Source organism: Pipistrellus kuhlii, unplaced genomic scaffold, assembly GCF_014108245.1.
Source record: "Pipistrellus kuhlii isolate mPipKuh1 unplaced genomic scaffold, mPipKuh1.p scaffold_m20_p_17, whole genome shotgun sequence".
Classification (NCBI taxonomy): domain Eukaryota; kingdom Metazoa; phylum Chordata; class Mammalia; order Chiroptera; family Vespertilionidae; genus Pipistrellus; species Pipistrellus kuhlii.
The window spans coordinates 16169180-16184165 of NW_023425482.1; the positions used below are offsets into that span (position 1 = coordinate 16169180).

The window sequence follows — 14986 nt, forward strand, 5'->3', positions numbered from 1 at the left end:
AATTTTTTATAAATGCATTATCACTGACTTGGAAAAACTACTCAACTCCCTGAATCTATTGAAGTAGGTCTCTTCAGCTATAAAAGAATGAGCTGTATTATAAGATCAATGACTATATAGAATACTTTTCCAAAGATTATAAAAGCTATTATGTTACCTCTTTCATTCACTTGACAAAAGACACTGAGATTGAAGCACTGCCGACACTAACATCAAAGTCAGGGTGAGGACTGGGGGTCATCTGCTGAGTCCGATTAGCAGGTAGTGAACGAACATCTCGAGTAAATGGACTGTTTTCAGAGGAAAAGCAGGTAACATCTTCCCTTAAACCTAGGGGCACGAATGTCACTTCATCCTTATTTCATGACCCAACAGCAGTCCGTGAGTCAAGTGACATGGCAGGCACCTGCCCAGCTGCGGGACAGGAGGCCTCTCCTCCTGGGCCCTGTCACCTTTCCCTGAGCCACTGGCAAATGACCCTGGGCGTGAGACAGTCTGATCCCCTTCTCGCTCGCCTGGCTTCCTCACTGCCCACAAGAACCAAGGAGAAGTCGGGCCTATAAGGATTTCAGATGGTGATCCAGAAAGCAAGCTAAGCTCCCTCACTTTACAGAAAAAGACCTATAGCCGAAACCGGTTTGGCTCAGTGATAGAGCATCTGTCTGAGGACTGAAAAGTCCCAGGTTCAATTCCGGTCAGGGGCATGTACAGTGATTGCAGGCACATCCCCGGTAGGGGGGGTGCAGGAGGCAGCTGGTCGATGCTTCTCTCTCATCGATGTTTCTAGCTCTCTATCTCTCTCCCTTCCTCTCTGTAAAAAATCAATAAAATATATTTAAAAAAAGAACAAAAAAAAAAAAAAGAACCTATAACCCCGATTCCTGTGCCATCCCACCACCTGAGGGATGCAAGGCCGGGCAATGCACTCGTCTCTGGCCCAATGGACCGGGGGCCCATTTTGTGGGCCTTATTCTGACTCAAACCCAGTTAATATCTGACTCAAGTACCTTGTTGCCATCAACCAAAGGGACTGCTTCCCAGCTGTCCTGCCTGGAGCAGCATCTTCCCTAGTCAGAGCCAGAGACTGTGCGGCAGCAGGAAGCACTTTCGCCACGTTCCCTGGAGAGCCCTGCCCTTCTCAGGAGGCCTGGCCAAGTGCAGTGACAGGGGGTCAAGGCGCCAAGGGCACACCATGTAAGGGGGCACCCATTCAGCGCTGTGGCTGCACGGTCACCCCAGGATGCGCACTTGTCTCAGCGTCCTGGCCCTGCCATGTGCCCGAGAATACACAGCCCCTTCTTCCAGCCTCCGGATCCTCTCCTGGCATCTCTCTCCCTCCACGGCTCCCAAATCCTACCTGCCAGACAACCAGTCTTCCTCTACAGTTTACTTCATGACTATGAACTATAGAAAATGGAAATGTGATAAACCCTTACTTGTGATCAAAATTTCAAACCTGCCTTTCCCTAATGAAAATGTCAGCGGTCACATGATTTCTAAAGGGCTGGCGAGGTAAACCACACTGTGCTTAGACTATTGTTGAATAGTCCGCTACTGAGCACATGGCAGAGCCACTGCAGCTGGCAAAAGACATAGCTACCACCCTCTGTCAGGATTAGTCTCCAATGAGCTCCGATTCATTTTGTGCGATGTCTTCAAAAGAGCGACCCTGACAAATGCAAGTGTCTGGAATTTCATCACTGGGCCTGGCTACCCACTCAGGATGTGCAGTGCACTCACCACAGTCTCATCAGCCACCAGAGCAGGCTCCAGGCTGGGCTTCCACTAACCCGTCCCCTTACAACAAACTGATGGCCTTTCTCTCTGCCTTTGATCAAGGGACCAGCGTGTAGATGGGTCTTCCTCTTCCTGGGACAGTTCCTTCACTCCAGTGCTGGCTGGCTTACAACCCCTGTGTCCTTCCCCCCATTACACAGGTAAGAAGAGACGTGAGAAAGCTGTCGAGTCAGGAACACCCTTACTAGCGACTGGGGTACTTCAATGGGTCAAACTCTGACTTAACTTCTAAGCACCTAACTTAAATTCCTCTTCTTCCTCCTCCTCCACTTACTATCCTTCAACAAGTGAAATATATAGGAAATAGTCCAGGAAAACCTTACTATCACAAGAATTATAGCATCTGAAAAGGACCTGGAATGATGATTGAATCTCATGTTAAATACAGGGAAACAAAGCCTGGCCGGCTTTGCTCAGTGGTTGACCAGTTAACCCATGAACAAAGAGGTCAAGGTTCAATTCCTGGTCTGGGCACAAGTCGAGTTGTGGGCTCAATCACCAGTAGGAAGCATGCAAAAAGCAGCCCATTGATGATTCCCTCTCATCATTGATGTTTCTATCTCTCCCTCTCCTTTCATCTCTAAAATCAAGAAAGCATTTTTAAAATAAAATAAAGTAAAAATAGGGAAACAAAGACAGCTCAAAAGCAAAATGACTTGCCCAAGGTAATACTCTGACTAGTAGCAAAGCCCAAACTACAACTCGGGTCTGAATTACCACTCACCAGGCCAACTCTTGTGGGACCGCACACAGTGCCCAGGAAACGGCAGACCCCCTGCTTACCTGTTTGGATCCCCGTTTCTTGCTCTAACTGCTGGTACAGTCTGTTTGAATAGTCTGCCATCTTCTGCTCGATGCTCAAGTGCCTGGCAGTGCTTATGATGCCCGCACAGAACCTCGTGGAGCCAGCGGCCAGCCTGCAGGGAGGATCCCAAAGGCCGTTAGGTGGACTCATACCTGTGCATGCAGCCCGTTCAAGTCCCAACTACAGCACCGGTCTATCATAGCAAAAGATGGAAACACCTACATGCCCACAGACATGACACTGATTTCACATTTTGGAGTTCACCTACATGGTGGGATACTATACAGCCATAAAAATTAATGAGAAAGCTTTTATCCCACAATGTGAAGCAATCCTATTGAGAAAAGCATGGCTAGGAATGCTACCGCTTGTATAAAACAGAGAACAAATAAATGAATACCCATTTACACCAATATATACTGAAGAATATATATATATTAAAGAGATATAGTATATATATATATATATATATATATATATATAGATAGATAGAGAGATAGAGAGAGAGAGAGAGAGAGAGAATATATAGAGAGGGGATCTGGACAGATTCACCAGAAACTTAACTTGCCTCTAGTGAGAGAAACTTGAAGCCAGAGGTCAGGATTGGGAGAGAGACTTTCCCTGGACACTCTTCTACAATTTTCTATTCTGACTTATGTCAATGTATTGCCTTTTAAGAAATAAACTTTTTTAAAATGTCCAATTTGTTATAGGCAAAAGAACAACAAAATCCTGAAACAGATAAAGAACTAGGGGTAAAATGAAGAATTCAAAAAAAAAACGATGAACTATTCTATATAATAAAGAGGTAATATGCAAATTGACCATCACTCCAACACACGAGATGGCACTCCCATGTGGTCAAAGATGGCCACCCCCATGTGGACACAAGATGGATACCACAAGATAGCTGGCAGGGGAGGGCAGTTGTGGGCAATCAGGCCAGCAGGGGAGGGCAGTTGGGAGGGGGACACAGGCCTGCAGGGGAGGGCAGTTTGGGGGGGGATCAGGACTGCAGGGAAAGGCAATTGGGAGAGACCAAGCCTGAAGGGGAGGACAGTTAGGGGGCACCCAGACCTGCAGGGGAGGGTAGTTGGGGTGGGACCAGGCATGCAGGGGAGAGCAGTTGGGTAAAACCAGGCCTACAGGGAGGGCAGTTGGGGGCAACCAGGCTTGCAGGGTGGGGCAGTTGGGAGGGACCAGGCCTGCAGGGGAGGGCAGTTAGGGGCAATTAGGCTGCAGGAGAGGGCAATTAGGGGCAATTAGGCTGGCAAGGAAGGAAAGTTAGGGGTGACCAGGCCAGCAGGGGAGGGCAGTTAGGGGCAATCAGGCCAACAGGGGAGCAGTTAGACATTGATCAGGCTGGCAGGCAGAAGCAGTTAGGGGCAATCAGGCAGGCAGGTAGGCAGGCGGTTGGGAGCCAGCAGTCCTAGATTGTGAGAGGGGACCCAGATTGGAGAGGGTGCAGGCTGGGCTGAGAGACATACACCTACCCACCCCCATGCATGAATTTTGTGCCGTGGGCCTCTAGTCCTATATAATAAAGAGGTAATATGCAAATTCACCATTACTCTAAACACACAAGATGACCACCCCATGTGATCAAAGATGGCTGCCACAAGATGGCCAGCACGGGAGGGCAATTGTGAGTGATCAGGCCAGCAGGGAAGGGCAGTTGGGGGACCAGGCCTGCAGGGGAGGGCATTTGGGAGGAAAAGGCCTGCACAGGAAGACAATTGTGAGTGATCCAGCCAGCAGGGGAGGGCAGTTGGGGGACCAGGCCTGCAGGGGAGGGCATTTGGGAGGAAAAGGCCTGCACAGGAGGGCAATTGTGAGTGATCAGGCCAGCAGGGGAGGGCAGTTGGGGGACCAGGCTTGCAGGGGAGGGCATATGGGAGGAAAAGGCCTGCAGGGAAGGGCAGTTGTGGGGGACCAGGCCTGCAGGGGAGGGCAGTTGGGAGGGACCAGGCCTGCAGGGGAGGGAGGCTGGGGGCAACTGGGCTGGCAGGGGAGCAGTTAGGTGTCGATCAGGCTGGCAGGGGAGTGGTTAGGGGGTGATCAGGCTGATAGGCAGAAGCGGTTAGGAGCAATCAGGCAGGCAGGCAGGCAAGCGGTTGGGAGACAGCAGTCCTGGGTTGTGAGAGGGATGTCGAACTGCCAGTCGGGCATTCCTCGAGAGGTCCCAGATTGGAGAGGGTGCAGGCTGGGCTGAAGGACAACGCCCCCTACCTCCACCCCCCACACGAATTTTGTGCACCAGGCCTCTAGTAGTTAATAACGACATATAAACGTTGGGTCGTTTATGAGTTGATATCACTAATATGGGATGTTAATAACAAGTGAAAGTTGGGGGTAAGTTATATGGGAACTCCCTTCTGTATACTCAATTTTTCTGTAAATCCTAAGTTTTTTCATAATAAGTTACTTAAATGAAAAACAAAAACAAATAGAGCAGCCTGGACTGCATGGCTCAGTGGTTGAGTATCAACCTATAAACCAGGAGATCATGGTTCAATCCCCAATCAGGGCTGAAGCCCAGGTTGTGGGCTCAATCCCCAATGTGGGGTGTGCAAGAGGCAGCCAATCAATGATTCTCTCATCTCTGATGTTTCTATTTCTCCTTTCCTCTCTGAAGTCAATAAAAAATATATATACATATACATACATATATATATATATATATATATATATATATATATATATACACACATACGTGTGTGTGTGTGTGTGTGTGTGTGTGTGTGTGTGTATATATATATATATATATATATATATATATATATATATATATATAAAACAAGTAAACAGAGCAGGATGCAGGCAATTTCAGGCTGACTCCTGGGGGAACCCTTGGCCCCAGGGTTTGTGTTGCTGCCTGACTACTAGAATAAGGAGGAGAACAGATGGCAAGATGTGCTCTGAACATGAATAAACACATGCTTCAGAGACTTGGTTTGCTGGACTCTGCTAGCTCTCCAAAACCAGGAAACATGAGTTCTAGGCATCAACAAACCAAACCCAGTGCAGGATTTCCACCTGTGAGCCTTCTCATGCCCCTAGCAACCCTGATTAGCTAGTGGTGGGACAGCATCGCCCAAGGGAGGAGGAGAGGACAGGAGGGAATTCATGCCCAGTGGATCCTCACCTGCCCTGCTCCAAAAGGACAATGTCCTTCCACCCCAGCTTGGACAGGTGATAGGCCACAGATGTGCCCATGATCCCCCCGCCACAGATGACCACCTGCGCCTGGGCAGGCAGGGCGACAGAATGCGCCTCGGCTGCTGATGCACTGCTTCTGGCTGAGGACCAGTTCTGCCATCCTCGGCTGGTTCTTTGTCTTTGGACCACCGATAGCAACCGGTAAAACATCACGTCTGTCAGCAATGGGAGGTGTGCACTCACTCAGTCAGAAGGAGATCCCAAGCACTTGACCTAGACAGAAAAAAACAAACATTTCATTCCACTGTGCTGAGTGCATACAATTCATGAGAAAAGGATGAAATAAAAACCACCATTGTTCATTTATCAAATAGGTGAGGACTGAATCCCATACATTGAGCTAACTTGGATTCAACAGCGAGCAATAATAAAGAGGTCCCAGCCTTTAGTAACCTACATCTGAGAGGAAGGGAGTCTGTTTGAGAGTGTACACGAAAGTGGAAACTATAAACAAAGTAAGTCACAAAGAGTAACTAATTTTAATACCGTGATCAGGAAAGAAGGTGACATTGTGAAAAGATGTGACCGATGAAATGGAACCAGCTATCTGAGAGTTCCAATAGATTGAACATGGCCCCTCTCTTGGCTTCTGTGATACCTCTGCCTGGTTTTCCAGTAGAAATGTGCCTGGCAGGCTGAAGCTGAGTGTGTATGAAGGTGAGGAAACTGTGGCTCAGTGGATTGAACATGGTCCCATGCACCAAGAGGTTGCTGGAACAAGTGTTATCAAAGGCCCTGATGTGAGACCTGCCTTGATGGGCCCAAGCACAGAGAAGAAGCCAGCCTGTCCCCAGCATGAGGAGCAAGGGGGCCAGATCTAAGAGAAAACTGGAGAGGCAGGCAGAAAGCCACTACACACCACCCTTGGATGTGGGAATTTTATTCTAAGTGAACAGAAAAATACTAAAGGACTGAATGAAATGATCTGACCTATTTTCCAAAATCAGCCTGGCTCCATGGTGGAGACTGCACTGCAGAATGAGAGGAAGAGCAAGGCTGGGCTGGGAAGCTACAGCAGTATTTCAGGGGGACGTCATGGTGGCTGAGACAAGGAGGGGGCAGCGGAGTCAGAGGCATGACTGGACTGTTTTGGAAGTAGAAATGGCAGAATTTACTTGCCAACAAACAGAATGTTAACATGCAAAGAGGGAGAATTAAGGACATTGCCTATGTGTCTGGGTTGAGCAACTGGGCCACTTGCTATAGTGTGAGGAGCAGGAAGGAACAGGGAGTGAGCCTGGGAGGCTGAGGGTGAGTGTGTACGTGTGTGTGTGAGTGTGTGTGTATATAGTTGAATATTCAACTTTTAGAGTTAAGTACAATATACCCATCTGCATCCACGTGGAAACACTAAGTAGCAGCTGGATACACAATCTGAAATGGGAAGGACGCTGGGAGTCATTAGCATATGCACAATGTTGAAAGTCCTAACATTTCGAGCAACAAGCACTCTGAGGCTCCCCAGCATTCAGATGGACAGAGAAAGACGAGACTAGAGACAGGACTGGACGCCGTGGCAGAATCAGTGTACAGACAAAGGCAAGTGGCTAAAGAGACGAAGGAGGAGCGGTTAGTAAGGTAGAAGGAAAACCAGGCACAGGTTCCACGAAATGGCGAACTACAGACAGTGCTGAGGGTGGAGCAGGTGGCGGAGTGTCCGCTGGGATGTGACAGCACAGAGGTCCTGATGTCCTCAAGAAGAACATTTCAGGGGAGAGGAAGGGAGGACATACGGACAAGAGCAAACTGAAATAAGCAAGATGTAGGAGTAGGAACAGCTCCGTTAGTTTGCTCTTATGGGGAGCAGAAAAGAGGGAAGGATGTGGGTAGAGCAAGGTTAGCTGGTTGTTTTTAAGGATGGGAGTTGTTAAGAATATTTCACTGGGCCAGCAAGTGTGGGTTAGTAGATTGAACATCATCCCATGCCAAAAGGTCACTGGTTCAATTCCCAATCTGGGTATATGCCTTGGTTGTGGGCTCCATCCCCAGTAGGGCATGCAGGAGGCAGCTAATCACAGTTTCTCTAACACTTATGTTTTTATCTTCTCATCCTCTCTCTTCCACTCTATCCAAAGAAAATCAGTGAAAACATATTTTAAAAATATATATTTCACTGCTATGGAACGACCCAGTACAGGGAAAGAGATGGGTGAGAAAGCAGAGTCAATTAGAAGCCTGAGGTCCTAGAGAAGGAAAGAGAGACAGGGGCGCAGGCCTAAGGGAAGGATGGCCTACCTTGTGTTTCCAGGAGTGATGTGGTGCAGATTTAAGGCAGGTGTTTCTTCCAGAAAAGCACAGGATGATTAGTCAGGCTGATCAGTTACACACGAGACACAGGTTATAACCAAGCACACCTTTCTACAGACCACTAACTGTAAGTGAGAGAAGGGAGAGTAGTCATATAAGAAGTAGCACTTAAGCTGAGCCTTGAAGGGGTAAGATCTGGACAAAGAGGGACAAGAAGCACACACAATTGTTACAGCCAAGTCCAACACGGGTACTTGTGAATGAGAGTAAGGGACCAGGCCTGGAGGCCTCGGTCTCTGAATGCTGGTAGCAGGGACTGGAGTAAGGTAGATCCAGACCACATAGTCTTTGGAAACTTGGTCCAACTTGGTCCACTATACCGTAATGAATTACTACAGGCTGAATGGGACAAAGGCAGGGTTTGAACAAAACTGAAAAGCAGAATTGAAGTAAGACCCACTGGCAGACTATGCAATCATTGAGGTATGAGATGAGGATATAAGATGACGGGGGGCAAACAAAGGGACATCAGGGCAGCACATGGCTAGTAAACTCACCACTACCACCTTCCATATCAGCCTCAGCACCCACAGTAGGCTCCACATCAACCCAAACTGTCTAAGGCCAAGGTATTGACACTCATCCATCAGAGAGGACTCCCAGAAGTGAGACAGTGTCCCAAGAGAAATCCCATCAAACTGGGGACTAATTATTTTGGCCACCTTGTGACTGCCACCATGCCTCCCACCCATGGTCCCTGTGAAACTGTCTTAAGATAGCTGCTTCTTGCCGAAACCGGTTTGGCTCAGTGGATAGAGCATCGACCTGCGGACTGAGAGGTCCCAGGTTTGATTCCGGTCAGGGGCATGTATGTTGGTTGCGAGCGCAGCCCCAGTAGGGGGTGTGCAAGAGGCAGCTGGTCGATGATTCTCTCTCATCGATGTTTCTCTCTCATCGATGTTTCTAACTATCCCTCTCTCTTCCTCTCTGTAAAAAATCAATAAAATATATTTTAAAAAAAAAAAAAGATAGCTGCTTCTCCACACAGCTAGTCTCCTGTAAGCTATAATCTGGGGCCACTTCACATGTACCAACATTCTCATCAAGGGGGTGCCAAAACAAGAGAGAGAGCAAAAAATTAAAACCTATTTGAAAAACTAATAACAGAAAACTTCTCTAACCTAGTGAAGGAAATAGACATAGAAGTCCAGGAAGTGCAAAGAGTTCTAAACAAGATGAAACCAAAGAGGCCCAAACCAAGATACATCATAATTAAAATACCAAAGGTTAAAAACAAAGAAATAATTTTGAAAGTAGCAAGAGAAACGTAGTTGGTTACATGCCAGGGAGTTTCCATAAGACGACTATCAGCTGATTTCTCAACAGAAACTTAGCAGGCCAGAGGGATTGGCACAATCAAAGTGATGAAAAAAGCAAAGACCTACAACCAATATTATCCCATCCAGCAAGGCTATCATTTAGAATAGGAAAGAGAAAAAGGTTCCTAGAGAAGATAAAGGTAAAGGAGCTCACTACTTTACCAGCATTACCAGAAATGTTAAAGGTACTTCTGTAAGTAGATAAGATAAAAAATATGAATAAGAAAATATAGGAAAGAAAAATTCTTACTGAAAAAGGCAAACATTTAGTAAAAGCAATTCATCAACCAACTATAAAATATAAAGGTAAAATAGGAAGTGTATATATATACATCTATATTATATATATATATATATATATATAACATATATATATAATATATAATATTATATATATATATATATATTATATATATATATATATATATATATGGCTAATATGCAAAGTGTCCACTCAGGAGTTTGACCCAGAGACTGGGAGTTCGATCACTCACTATGATGTGCACTGACCAGGGGCCAACGTGGAATGAAGAAAAGCCTTGGCTGGCCGAAACCGGTTTGGCTCAGTGGTAGAGCGTCGGCCTGCGGACTGAAAGATCCCAGGTTCGATTCCAGTCAAGGGCATATACATTGGTTGTGGGCGCATCCCCAGGAGGGGGTGTGCAAGAGGCAGCTGGTCGATGTATCTCTCTCATCGTCGTTTCTAGCTCTCTATCTCTCTCCCTTCCTCTCTGTAAAAAATCAATAAAATATATATTTTTTTAAAAAGCCTTGACTGGCAGCCGGCAGTCAGGGAAGGAAAGCCCTGGTCAGCAGCCAGAAGGTCCTGATCGGCCCTGATTGCTAGCCAGGCCTAAGAACCCTACCCATACACGAATTTCATGTACCAGGCCTCTAGTGTGTGTGTGTGGTGTGCGTGTGTATACACCTATACACACACACACACACACACACACACACACACATATATGTATGTATGTATATATATGTATGTATATGTTCATAGATGCCTACACATATATATGAATATATGTATATAAAAGCCTATGTGGTCATCACACTCTCACACTGTGATGCCCTCAAGCTGTAACAATCCATCACCGGGAGGTCACATGTGCAGCGGGTGTGAGTACAGGTGGGCAAGGACTTGATGTTGCATGTATGGCTTGGAGTCAGCTCTGCTTGGAGCCGGCAGGTCCTGGCGGCTCCACACAGCAACGCCGGGAGTCCCGGCGATTCTGAGCGGCATGAAGGTGGGACCCGACTGCAGCCTACCTTTTTGGGGCAATCCATCGTGGGAACCCTGGATGGGTGGGCAGGACCTATCTCTCTGGGGAGATCAACCACAGGGCTCCCACATTGTGAGAGGGCACAGGTCAGGCTGGGGAACCTCCCCCCCAGCACATGAATTTCGTGCACCGGGCCTCTAGTCTACATCACAAAAAGCCTGTGGTTGTGACGTTATAACGGATGTGAGCTACTTGTGGTGGGGAGCTACTAGCAGTGAAGAGCTATGAGCGTGGAGGGTGGGGCAGCGAGTTGCTAGCGGAAGAGAGCTACAATTGGTGGAGGGCAGGGCGTAAGCTATGAGCAGCAATGGGCAGAGCGGAAATGAGCTACTCATACACAATTTTGTGCATGCTGGGCCTCTAGTATTTCTAACAACAAATTAAGGGATACACACACACACACACACACACCAGAAGTTAAAAGTAATGACAAAAATGGAGAGGGGCCAAAACCGGTTTGGCTCAGTGGATGGAGTGTCAGCTTGCGGACTGAGGGGTCCTGGGTTCGATTCCGGTCAAGGGCATGTGTCTTGGTTGCGGGCACATCCACAGAGAGGGGTGTGCAGGAGGCAGATGATCGATGTGTTTCTCATCGATGTTTCTAGCTCTCTCTCTCTCCCTTCCTCTCTGTAAAAAATCAATAAAATATATATTTTTAAAAATGGAAGGGATAAGTAGAAATCGTAGTGATTTTAGAATGTGTTCAAACTTAATCAACCATCCACTTAAAATAGACTATAATAAAAATACTTTGGTATAAATAAAGCATATGGTAACCACAAACCAAAAATCTACAAGATATATCCTATATAATAAAAGGCCAATATGCAAATCGATCAAAGGGTAGAACAACCTGTCACTAGGATGCACACTGACCACCAGGGGTCAGACGCTCAACACAGGTGCTGCCCCTAGTGGTGTACTCCTATAGGAGGAGCACCACTCAGCCAGAAGCCAAGCTTATGGCTGGCAAGCGCAGTGGCGGTGGTGGGAGCCTCTCCTGCCTCCACATCAGTCCAGCATCCCCCAAGGACTTCCAGGCTGAGAGAGGGTGCAGGCCAGACTGAGGGACCCCACCCTGAGTGCATGAATTTCGTGAACTGGGTCTCTAGTCTGTGTGTATGTGTGTGTGTGTGTGTGAGAGAGAGAGAGAGAGAGAGAGAGAGAGAGAGAGAGAGAGAGAGAGAGAGAGAGAGAGAGAGAGAAAGGTTAATATGCAAAATGTCCCCTCAGGAGTTCAACTGGGAAAATGGGAGTTTGGTTGCTCGCTATGATGTGCGCTGACCACCAGGGGACAGCACGGAACATGGCAGGTAACCAGTGGCAGATGGTGCTGAAGAAGCGAGGGAAGGAGGAGGTGGGGAAATAGGAAACTGTGTGGTGGTGGTGCATGGGTGGCAAGGGAAAGAGAAGGTGGGGAGGTGGGGAACCTGATTGGCCCTGGTCACCGGCCAGGCCTAGAGACCCTACCCATGCACGAATTTTGTACAACAGATCCCTAGTACAAGAAATAAAGAGAAAGGAATACAAGCACAACACTATAGAAAGTCACCAACTATAAGATAAGAGAGCAAGAAAATAAGAAAGGAACAGAGGACTACAAAAAACAATTAAAATGGCAATAACTACTTACCTATCAGTAATTATATATCAATGGACTAAATGTTCCATTTAGAAGATATAGGGTAGATGAATGAAACAAACAAACAAACAAACAAGAACTGAACATATATATGCTGCCATGAAGAGACTCGTTCAGATAGAAAGACATACATAGACTGAAAGTAAAGGGATAGAAAAGATATTTCATCCAAATGGAAAATAAAAAAACAAAGCTGTAGTACCAATACTTATGATGAGAGAGAATCATTGATATGCTGCCTCCTGCACAACATCTACTGGGGATCAAGCCTGCAACCCTGGGCATGTGCCATGATTGGAAATTAAACTGTAACCTTTTGGTTCATGGGTCTATGCTCTATCACTGAGTCACACCAGCTGGGCAAAATAGACTTTCAAACAAGGAATGTAACAAGAGACAAAGAAGGGCATTCCATAATGATAAAGGTATCAACCTAATAATAACTCATAAACATCTACACATCCAATGTGTATATGTGTGTGTGTAATATATCTACATATATAAAAGGCTAATATGCTAAGTGTCTGACCATCCAACTGGTCACAATGATGCACACTGACCATCAGGGTGCAGATGTTCAATGCAGGAGCTTCCATGACTTGCACTGGCCATTTGCAGAGAAACAGCACCATGGACCTGGTGCCCACAAAGCAATACTTGGCTTCCCCCAGGTGGGACACAAGTCCTGGCAACACGCAGAGCACACAAATCGCAGCCAATACTGCTGAGACCCCATGGCTCAAAATGCAGCCCACAGCCCAGCCAGGAAATGGTCGCTGTGAGCACCAGTTAATGATGTCAAGTAGCAACAACTAGCCTCCTTGCAGTTTCTTCAGCCCAGGAATACAACTTGCTTTATAGCCAGGTGCAAACATTTTACACTTTCACCAAATGTCTGTGAAGCATTTTCCCTATGTCTCATCTCATTTGATCCTCATAGAAATCCTGGAGTAGCTAGATAGGAGACTCAGTAAAATCCTATTTTCTTTTCTTTTCTTTTTTTTAAATATATTTTATTGATTTTTTTATAGAGAAGAAGGGAGAGAGATAGAGAGCTAGAAACATCGATGAGAGAGAAACATCAACCAGCTGCCTCCTACACACCCCCTGCCAGGGATGTGCCCGCAACCAATGTACATGCCCTTGACCGGAATCGAACGTGGGACCTTTCAGTCCACAGACTGATGCTCTCCACTGAGCCAAACCAGTTTCAGCCCTATTTTTTTTTCTCATTAAAAGCAGGAAAACAAAGATTTAGAAAGTTTATAAATTTAACTAGAAAAGAAATAAATGGTAAACTTTGAAAATGACTTCAGGTTTTCTAACTGTGCAGAATATAGTCAAACACTGCTGCAGTCAAATATTTTACCCTTCGTTCTCCCTGCGTAATAATAATACTCTGCTTCAAGTTGATATTTACTGCTGTGTTGCTCACAGTTACCTGAAAGAGAAGTTGGGATGCTTCACTGGGCTGGAAAAAGTTTAGCTACATCACAAAGCAGGTCTAATTAAGCAAGTTTATTCTATAAAAAGCTAAGTTGACTCGCATATGCGTGTGTTTCCATCTGTCATTGCTGATCGTGAATTTGGTTGACACTTCTATTATAGAGAAAGGACAAATAGTGATATTGAAGTTTTTTTTCTAATTAATTTCTTTCCAATGTGCACGAATCCGTACACCAGACCACTAGTGTGTGTGTGTGTGTGGGGGGGGGGGGTGTTCGTATTTAAATATATAAAACAAATATTCTCAGATATAAAGATATAAAGACAATAATACAGTCATAATAAGGGTTTAACATCCCATTAATATCAATGGATAGGTCATCTAGGTAGCAAATTAACAAGGATACAGTAGCCTTAAATGACACATTAGACCAGGTAGGCATAATTGGTATTTTTAAGACAATTCACTCAAAAGCAGCAGAATAAACATTCTTTTCAAGTGCATGTGAAACATTTTTTCTTTTTTAAAAAATATATCTTATTTTTTTCCACAAAGAGGAAGGGAGAGGGACAGAGAGTCAGAAACATCCATGAGAGAGAAACATCGATCAGCTGCCTCCTGCACACCCCACACTGAGGATGTGCCCATAAGCAAGGTACATGCCCCCGACCAGAATCGAACCTGGGACCCTTCAGTCAGCAGGCCAACACTCTATCTACTGAGCCAAACTGGTTTCGGAAAATGTGAAACATTTTCTAGGATAGACCACATGTTAGTCCACAACACAAGTCTCCATAAATCTAAGATGACTGAAATCATATCAAGCATTTTCTCTCACCACAATGGTATAAAACTAGAAATCAATGATAAGAAAAAAACTGGGGTAAAAAAACAAAAACACATGAAGAGTAAATAACATGCTGCTAAAACAATGAGTGGATTAACAAGATCAAGGAAGAGCCCTAACTGGTTTGGCTCTGTGGACAGAGCATCAGCCTGTGGATTGAAGGGTCCCAGGTTCGATTCCAGTCAAGGACATGTACCTTGGTTGCATACACATCTCCAGTGGGGAGTGTGCAGGAGGTAGCTGATCAATGTTTCGCTCTCATCAATGTTTCTAACTCTGTATCTCTCTCCCTTCCTCTCTGTAAAAAATGAATA

The 14986-nt window shown here is 45.9% G+C and overlaps 1 protein-coding gene across 6 annotated transcripts in view; it reads right to left on the bottom strand.

Moving 5' to 3' along the window:
• The window catches only part of PDPR (pyruvate dehydrogenase phosphatase regulatory subunit), a 39155-nt gene that overhangs the window by 18726 nt on the left and 5443 nt on the right, over window positions 1–14986 (bottom strand). For 3 of the 6 annotated variants that reach the window (XM_036441019.2, XM_036441018.2, XM_036441015.2), the window contains exons 2-3: window positions 5748–6034; window positions 2581–2714 (exon numbers count right to left, since the gene is read on the bottom strand). The exons of 2 other annotated variants lie outside the window; for them this stretch is intronic. In XM_036441019.2, coding sequence (XP_036296912.1) covers window positions 2581–2714; window positions 5748–5971 — 358 coding nt within the window. In that variant the 5' untranslated portion in view covers window positions 5972–6034. Of the gene's footprint in view, window positions 1–2580; window positions 2715–5747; window positions 6035–14986 lie in introns of those variants that run through there. One more of the 6 variants, XM_036441021.1, reaches the window with a different exon arrangement.